This window comes from Phragmites australis, chromosome 6 (assembly GCF_958298935.1).
Source record: "Phragmites australis chromosome 6, lpPhrAust1.1, whole genome shotgun sequence".
In the NCBI taxonomy this organism is placed as follows: Eukaryota; Viridiplantae; Streptophyta; class Magnoliopsida; order Poales; family Poaceae; genus Phragmites; species Phragmites australis.
The window spans coordinates 17,484,278-17,493,127 of NC_084926.1; the positions used below are offsets into that span (position 1 = coordinate 17,484,278).

The 8,850-nt window shown below is 45.4% G+C and overlaps 2 protein-coding genes across 2 annotated transcripts; one reads left to right on the plus strand and one right to left on the minus strand.

Annotated features, from left to right (window-relative positions):
- Positions 1 to 1,545: 1,545 nt before the first annotated feature.
- Positions 1,546 to 4,377, plus strand: LOC133922002 (protein FAR1-RELATED SEQUENCE 5-like). The gene is made up of 2 exons (XM_062367137.1): positions 1,546 to 1,795; positions 1,888 to 4,377. Exon 2 carries the CDS (start codon positions 1,941 to 1,943, stop codon positions 4,092 to 4,094), a length of 2,154 nt encoding a protein of 717 aa, XP_062223121.1. The 5' UTR covers positions 1,546 to 1,795; positions 1,888 to 1,940; the 3' UTR covers positions 4,095 to 4,377.
- A 446-nt stretch (positions 4,378 to 4,823) lies between these two features.
- On the minus strand, positions 4,824 to 8,018 carry LOC133922003 (ammonium transporter 3 member 3). The gene is made up of 3 exons (XM_062367138.1): positions 7,208 to 8,018; positions 6,850 to 7,135; positions 4,824 to 5,711 (listed from the first exon to the last, which is right to left on the minus strand). Exons 1-3 carry the CDS (start codon positions 7,850 to 7,852, stop codon positions 5,203 to 5,205), a joined length of 1,440 nt encoding a protein of 479 aa, XP_062223122.1. The 5' UTR covers positions 7,853 to 8,018; the 3' UTR covers positions 4,824 to 5,202.
- Positions 8,019 to 8,850: the final 832 nt, after the last annotated feature.

Here is an 8,850-nt window from a genome sequence, read left to right on the forward strand (position 1 = left end):
CTCTATTATGAGTTGTCGCAATCAACTAAAGTTGAAACATGTTAGGGTAGTCACTAATTTTTTTAAGTGATCCAAGTGTTATGGAAATCATTTACTGGTTGTTGCAAGCATTAAGGACCCTATTAAAAGGAAACAAAAGAATTCCAAAGGAACTGAATATACATAAATCTTCATATATTTCCTATAAAATTCATCTAGAGTAACTCATTCCACATAGATTTTTTAGGAATATTAATATGCGATTCAACTTTATAGAAGAGTTTATTTGTGTCTATCTTTTCTTCTTATTACTGTGTTCTATTTAAATATCATGAGATAGAGTTAGCGTATCCATTATGGGGAGTTAATTCTCTGAACCGAATAATTACCTTTTTTTTCTATGGTGCATATTAGCTTAACGGCGCTTAAAAGTCCTAGGTTGTTTGTTTGGCTTCCTCTCTTAAACCAATTTCCTTACCGTACTCCCACTCCAAGCTATGACTACCGAGCAAGAAGATTTGCGGTTTCCTCTTATGTGGATGCAACTTCGCCTCCTAGTGCACAAGAAGAAGAAAAATAAAGGGAAAATTGCAAATATCCCCCTACAAGTCATTTGAAGTTGCAAAAACCCCGTATAGTTTTATAGTTGCATTTATCACCCACAAGTCTAAACCTGTTGCAAAATCCTCCCTCAGGGTTCTCACTTAATATTATGTTAATATATTTGTCGTGTTGTGACCATAAGTTCTCCACATAGGTTAATAACATAGATGGGAAATGATTGGGGGGGGGGGGGGTTTAACTACGTGTAACGACCACTAAATGTCTCTTTTGATCTAATTTGTATAGGGAATTGCAATGACATATTTGATTCAATGAACTTTATAGTGTGTTGTTAGTCCTTTCTCCGTTCCCGCCTTTTCATGCTGGCAATCTATGTGGAGCACACTAGGTGACATCAAGGCAAATATGTTACCATGTCATCAAGTTAGAACTCTGAGGGGGATTTCACAATAGGTTTAGACTTGCAAGGTGGTAAATGCAACTATTTTACTTATAGGGGAGTATTTGCAACTTCAAATAACTTGCATGGGACTTCCTATAAGATAGGAACAGAGCTCAATGGTCATTTATGTCTTAAAGCGGATGTAGACGACGTGTGGTAAATCAAATATGCAATTCTCTTATTTACATATGCATTCATATTGAAATTATATGGAGTTATTTTCACAACACTGTAACTATTTGCATATAACTACCATAAAATTATAAATTTTTAAATTAATTTTATAGAACTACAACTATTTATGTCTTTAATATTACAAAACTACAACTTTGTATGATGAAAAACATAGCAAATTAGTTATAGTTTTATTGAAAAAAAAATGTAATTTTATGTTACTAAGGGCATATATATAGTTATAATTATATGAAGCTGGTGCCAAATGATGTAATTTTTTTGTAGTTGTGCGTAAATAATGGTAGTTTTGTGAAATTCACTTAATTATATTTTTTCATATGCCGATTTTCGGTTGATGCGTTAATGACCGGAGGGAGTACTCCCCAGACCGTTCTGATATTGGAATTTCGGTGTCCTTCTCCCCCTTGTTTGCACCTGATTTCACCCCAAATTCTATCCCTCCCATCGGTAGCGCCTCGCCGCCGGCGACGGGACACAGCAAGCCAGTCCCCCGCCTCCGCCCGCCGTAGTTTCCTCTCGCTCAGAGGCGTCGCCGCCCTCGTCCTCCTCCCCGCTTCCACTGCCTCAGAGCGGAGATTCACCCATCCGGACTCGGATTGGTTCCTTCTCCTGTTGGTAAGCAACCCTAGCTCACTCAGATAGAGCCCCTTCTTTGCCGCGTGGTGCCCTATTGATCCAATCCATCCACCCATCGATGCTTCGTTTAGGTGGTGGCTCCTCTTCTCCTTGAGCGCGTGTGATCAATCTCATTTGGTGCTCCATGTCCCACGTCGAGCCCGCCGCCGCTGGCGCGGCCCAGGGCGGCGAAGGGGCGATCGTGGCGCATGAAGACGGCGGCGGCGGAGGCGGAGACGTGGCCACCTCGGAAGCGCAGGTGGCTGTGATCATCTCCAACACCGGCGACGAGGCGGCGGCGGGGATGCGGGGGGATTACGGCGACGTGGCCGAGAATGAGGAGGAGGCCGCAGAGGTGCAGGGCAGCAAGGAGGGCACGGAGGAGCTGCTCCGGAAGGTGGTGTACAGCGAGGAGGCCGCATACAAGCTCTACTGCGACTACGGCCACCGCATGGGGTTCAGCATCCGCAAGGGGAAGCAGTCCTACTTCACCGGCACCAAGCGGATCAGGACCAAGGACTACTTCTGCTCCAAGGAAGGGCTTAAGGAAGGGGAGAAGCTTACCAATGCGAATTTCAATGACCCACACACCAGGACTAATTGCAGGGCAATGGCGCGGTTCAGGGTGAACGACCAGGGGGAGTGGAAGGTCATTCGGCTGGTCTCCGATCACAACCACAACCTGGCGAGGCCTGAGGAACGGCATCTTTTGCGTTCTGCAAGGTCGCTTATAGCAGGGCGGTCGAGTTCTGTTGAGGCGATGTTGTATGCGGAGTATCAGGTGCAGGGTGCTCCTCCACAATTGCCCGCGGGTAGTACTAGTGCAACCAACAATGCGGAGACTTCGAAGCAGGATTTGCTTCTTGGTTACAGTACTGTGGTGAAAACAGCGGCTGTAGGGACTGGAGATTTGCAGAGCCTTGTGAGCCACCTGAAGAGGAGGGCAAATGAGGATGGCATGTTCTACTGGGATGTTCAATTGGATCGAGGCGGTCGGATGACTAATTTCTTTTGGCGCGATGGAAGGAGCAGGATTGACTATGACTGTTTCAGTGATGTGGTCGTGTTCGATTCTACTTACCGCTTAAACAAACAGAACTTGATATGTGCACCTTTTGTTGGCGTGAACCACCATTGGCAGACCACTATGTATGGCTGTGCGCTCTTAGCTGATGAGTCAATGTCAACTTTTGTATGGCTGTTCAAATCTTTCTTGGAGTCCATGGGGAACCGGCATCCTCGATCTATTTTCACCAATCAAGATCAAGTTGTGTCGAAAGCAATTGAGGAGGTTTTTCCAAATACATGCCATCGCATTGCTCACTGGCACATCCAAAAAAATGCCGCTTCTCGTCTTGGCGCTCTTAATGGTTCAAAAGTGTTTACTAAGATGTTCACCAAGTGCATGCAGGGATGTGACTCGGAAGCTGAGTTTGAGGAAACATGGGCTGAAATGCTCCATCATTTTAAGTTGCAGGACAATAAGTGGCTTAAAAAATTGTATAAGCTCAAGCAGAAGTGGTGCAGTGCTCTCAACAAGTGCACCTTTGATGGTGGGGTTGAGAATGAGCCACAATGTGACAGTATGAGTACTATACTCAATGGCATTGCTGATAAATTGACCTCTCTTTCTGCAATTGCTGTTGCTGTGGATAAACAAGCTGAAGATTGGAGGGAAAAAGAACTTGATGAGGACACACGGTGTTGCCAAAAGCCACCTGCTTGTGTTATAAAACACAGTGATATTTTGAATCATGCAGCAAAAGTTTATACACACAGAATCTACAAGCTGTTTGAGATGGATTTTCTTGATGGGTGTGGTGCCACAAAATTCAAGGAGCTTCAGTGTGAAGATAATAACACATATCAATTTGAGATGACCATGCAAGGGCGAGGATCAAGAGTCTGCACAGTTCATTTCAATATGTCTACGATGCAACTCAGTTGCAGCTGCAGTAAGTTTGAGACAATGGGTTTACTTTGCCCGCATGCTCTGAAAGCTCTTAGTATCAAGAATGCATGCAAAATCCCAGAAAGTTACATACTGAAGCGGTGGACCAAGGATGCGAAGAAATGGGTTTTTAACCCAAAACAACATGAATTATCATATCAGGAATGTATGGATGATGAAGCCGCATACTGCAACTATGTTATGCGATATGCTTATGACCTTGTGATGAAGAGCCAAGGGCAGGAGGAATCGAGGAAATCGCTGTGGGAAACTCTTGAGAGTGGTGAGAAAGAATTGGAGAAATTCCTAGGAAATGCTGCCAAATATGCACCTTCTTATGCCACTTAAAGAATCACTAATTAACCTTCTGGCCTTATTTGTTGACGATGAGCAAGATGTACTTCCTGGTTCTTTGGAAGATGAATGCAGAACTTCTGACTCAAACTGTACTCTTAAGAAATGAAGTAGAAGTTTTTCAAACAATATACAAGTTTGAAAGTTTTTATGTTTTCAACTTCTTCCCTGCACTTTACTTGATATTCCGATCTTTGGTACCACATCTGTCAATACCCATGAAGCAGTGATGTTAGTTGAGCTTTTATGATGAAAATGCACTAGTGATTTTTAGCTATGTCTTGGTGACAGCTTGTCTTTCATAATTGATCAGTTTAGATACTAAAAGGATTTGCGACCTTGTGACAAGTTTTGGATGAATATGAGTGACAGGAGTTTTGGTCGATGTAGTTTGGACATATCTACATTTCCAAAAGCCACATTTTGAGACTCGCACTTTCAGAAATAGGAAAATGTCTGCTCTTTTGGCAAGTTGCCTACTGAAGTTGGTTGCTTATTGGTTCTGATATATAGCTCCCGGTGCACCTGCCTCTGATTTAATATGTGAATTCACAGTTTGCAGCTGCTATATCTACACTGCTAACTAGCTCAAAATCGGCTGTAACATATAGTGACTAGTGAGAACCGGAATTCCAGTAGTTGTATAAATCTGTATTCTGTAAGTGGGAGTTTTGTAGCCATAGACATTCTGATAGTGCAAGCGACCACTGCTAAAGCCCATGATACTAGAGAGGGATTCTGCATTTCTGCTGTGGCATATTTGACTAGCACACCCATATAAACAGGGAATACACTTTTCCACCTTAAATTCAACTAATACAAGTTACCACTTACTCGTATCATGAATGTTATATTGAAGTGGAGTGAAGTTCCACTCCTCCATGAGTTGTGGCGTGAACAACTGCAATAATTTTTGGGGAAGAATAAGGCCGTTTCCTTGTTCCTGCAGTTCTAATGCACAACATAGATAATCCTAAAAGCAGAAAAGATTTCAAATTCCAAAATCAAATAAAAATCCTGCACACGCCACTTTCCTCCTTCCTCCATAAACAAATGCACTTCAACTTCTTTTTTTCTTTTAACGTTACAAGAACATCTATGCTCAAACATTCTGTGTAACTCCTACAGCGAGGCCACTATGTCTGCTCTCATCGTGGCGCGTTATGTCGTTGAGCTCACCTTCGGCCCATATAGCATAGGCCTCCTCACCATGTACAGCATCGTCCCCGATAAGCAGCTGTTCATCAGAAATTCGGAGGGGCAGGACTAGGCCAATAAGGGCACAGATGATGGAAGTGATAACAATGTTCCAGGCAATGACGAAGAGTGCGCCAGCAATCTGCCTCCCAAACTGCGATCCACCATCACCACCGTAAAATGCACCTCTAGAGTCTGGGATGGAGAGGAAGAGGCTGCAGAGGACGGGCTCTGCAAAGAGTCCGGTGGTCGCGCCACCGAGGAACCCAGCCACAGCATGGGTGTGGAAGACGCCGAGGGTGTCGTCAATCTTCTGCATGAAGGACCACTTCTTGTGCAGCACCATCATGGTGTACCAGGGAATGCTACCTGAGAGAATTCCCATCACAATAGCTGCCCAACCTTGCACCAGACCTGTTGCATGAAAATCTAGTTAATCTTTGTTTTGCTAGGTAACCAATTGAAATGGAGAGCAGACAGTGCTTGATGTAAACGTTTGTTAGTTGCACCTGGTTAACTGCATTGTTAACTTGTACCATGAAATTTCTTGAGTTTCCTTCTATCAGTTTGTCTATTATATTATGTCCTTGCTTTTATTCACCTCCAATTAAACTTTGCGGAGAATATCTTGAAGACTTGGAATATTTCTTTCTTTCTTTTGTTCTTTTTTTTCCTCATGCGTGTGTTTGCGCCCACGTTTTCTAGAGGTGGAGGTGGATCCTTTATAGTCAGATATAATTTCAAATCTGAATTTTGTCGAGATAATAAAAAATACGGACGCTTTCACACAGAACTTAAAGTGAACAAATGGTAAAGGGCGCCATTTATTCTAATATGTTGAAACCAATCAGGTAGTTTGCCATCTATTGAAAGAAGTAATTTGGAACGACGTGCCATGGTCAGAACCGTGTTTTAGTCAGTCAGACGGATTCTTTTTTTTTCAGATTTTTGATAAGAAAGTGACGCATAAATTTTCCAGGCCAATGGAGAGGCAAAGATATTGAGTTTGATGAATGGCGGACATCCTTTTCTGATAAAATACTAATCAGTAGCATTATGTGGCTGGAATCTAAGTGCTCGAAACAAGTGAAGGGCCACTACTTTAAAAATCCAGGTCAAACAATGCCTTTTGCTGGTAAATTAGCAGCAAGAGTGTCACCTCAGAGAAGACAAGAACTCAAATTAAATACTTGCAAACCCCAATCAAATCACCCCAAGTTCTTGCATGGCATTGGATCAATTTATCTCAAGATAAGTTTGCTTAGGAAGCTACAATACTGTGTCCTTGCTGTTTTCATTTATTTTTAGCTCAATGCTGCAGGATATAGAATCGATGTAAGAGCCCGGAATACAGAAGATGCAGATACTTGATTCTTTGTTGACTGTGTCAGATACAGACCTATAGCTGAAGGTTGTTTCACTTGTTTTCCTTAGTTTACTTTCCAGGGCATTATCATGGTGATGAAGTACTCATGCACGTTGCAATACTTTATGTGGTTAGGTCTTGGTTGAACTAGTCCATCTGCCAATGGAGGAAGGAAAGGCTGCTCACCTGCACCGGGGGTGATGCATACAAGACCGGTGATCATGCCCTGCACGGCACCGATTACCGACGGCTTCCCGAAGAAGAAGACATCGAGGAGTGTCCAAATGAGCAGGCTGGTGGATGCGCAGATGTGTGTGTTGAGCACTGCCATGGACGAGTCGACATTTGCCGAGTATGGGACACCACCGTTGAAGCCTGTCCATCCAAGCCACAGCAGCCCTCCCCCTGCTAGCACCAGCAGTATGTTGTTCGGAGGGAACCGCTCCCTGTCTGATGCTGACCTTGGTCCCACCTGTGCTAGGAGATGTCAGAGCCATATGTACAGAACTGCAATGGTGAAGCTAATCAGGGATGTTTTGTGTACCCAGTAGGCAGCAGTAAGGCCGGCAGTGCCAGAAGAGAGGTGAATGACGTAGCCGCCGGAGTAGTCGATGACACCCCACTGGAAGAGGAAGCCTCCGCCCCAGAGTGAGAAGGCACAGATCGTGTAGGAGAAGGTGATCCAGAGCGGCACAAAGGCCATCCAGGCCTTGATGTTCATGCGCCCGAGCAGTGATCCGGCAAGGATGATGATGGTGATGGCGGCAAACATGCACTGGAAGTACACCATGGTTGCAGCTGGGTACAACGGCTTTAGCATCTGCGCCTCAACCGAGCCGTTGTGGTAGCGCACAGTGGTGGCGGTGAGCTCTGACTGCGCCACCAGGAAGCTCTGCCCGAGCGCCGGACGCGCCTTGCCCCAGAAGGGCAGGAGCCGGTCACCGAATGACATGTTGTACGCCCAGATGACCCAGCAGATCCAGACGGCAGCAAACGCGTACAGCGCCATGAACGCCGAGTTGATCGCCCATTTCTTCTTGACGATGCTGCCATACAGGATCACCAGCCCCGGCATGCTCTGCAGGCCAACCAAGGTCGCGGATGTCATCTGCCATGCATTGTCGCCCTTGTTGAGCCAGTCCGGCGATGACGACGAGTTCTGGTATGCAATCGGTACCACTCCTGCCATGATTCCCACTGAAAGAATGGTAGGGGAGGCCAAAGCAGGGGAAGGAAGGGGATGAATTGCACTGAACTCAACTAGCAAAGTTCATATAAGGGTCGTCTCTCTGCCTACGGTGTATATAACTAACTATACACGCCTCCCTTGCTCCCTGACTATAAACAAGTTGCAGGTCACAGTCCTAAACCCTGGAGTGGCAGGTGAGATTCCTATAAGCACTGACAAGTTTGTACTTGCTGGAGTATGATACCATCGTCTTTCCTTTGTGCGGTGTTGTGATCTCGCTACTTGATTTGATTTCTGTTATTTCTTTATCTGACATTATTAATCCTAGGAATCATAAGGGCATGCTGCTGCATAGATTTACTATGGACTATGCTTGTCACAGCACACCGCTGGCATCTTTTAATTTACGAAAAATTCTGTTTTACTCCCTGATCTGTGCCGTTGATCTGGATAACCTCTTAATTTTCAAACCATCCATTTAACCCCTTAAAATTTCAATACTGAATCACTTAACCCCCTGAGCTGGTTACAACAGCGGTCTTAGTAACGTGAAAGCGGTTTTTGATGACGTGGCTGCCACATCACCCAGTTTTTGCCACGTGGCTATCACGTCATCTCTCTCTCGAGCCGCCATTCCCCACCTGAGCTCCACTACCGCTGCTGTGAAATCCACCACAACCGAGCCCTCTCCGCCGCAGCCGAGCTAAGCTTAGAGGAGCTTCTCCTACACCTCCTCCCTCGATTCCCCAGCCGAGCCCATTGCTCATCAATCAGAATCGACCTTGCCCCACTGTCTTCCCTGCCTTCGATTGCCGCCTTCGCGCCTCACCGACACCACGTCACGCTGCCGCCATTCCAAGCTGACGAGCACCACGGTGAGTTTCCCTTTCATCTATAGATCCTCGCACGCGCCCTCATTTGACCTCGGCCCGTCGCTGGCGCACTGCTCATTGCTCTCGAGCGTGGCCGCGTCGCCCTCGTCGTTGGTCATGCTCTAG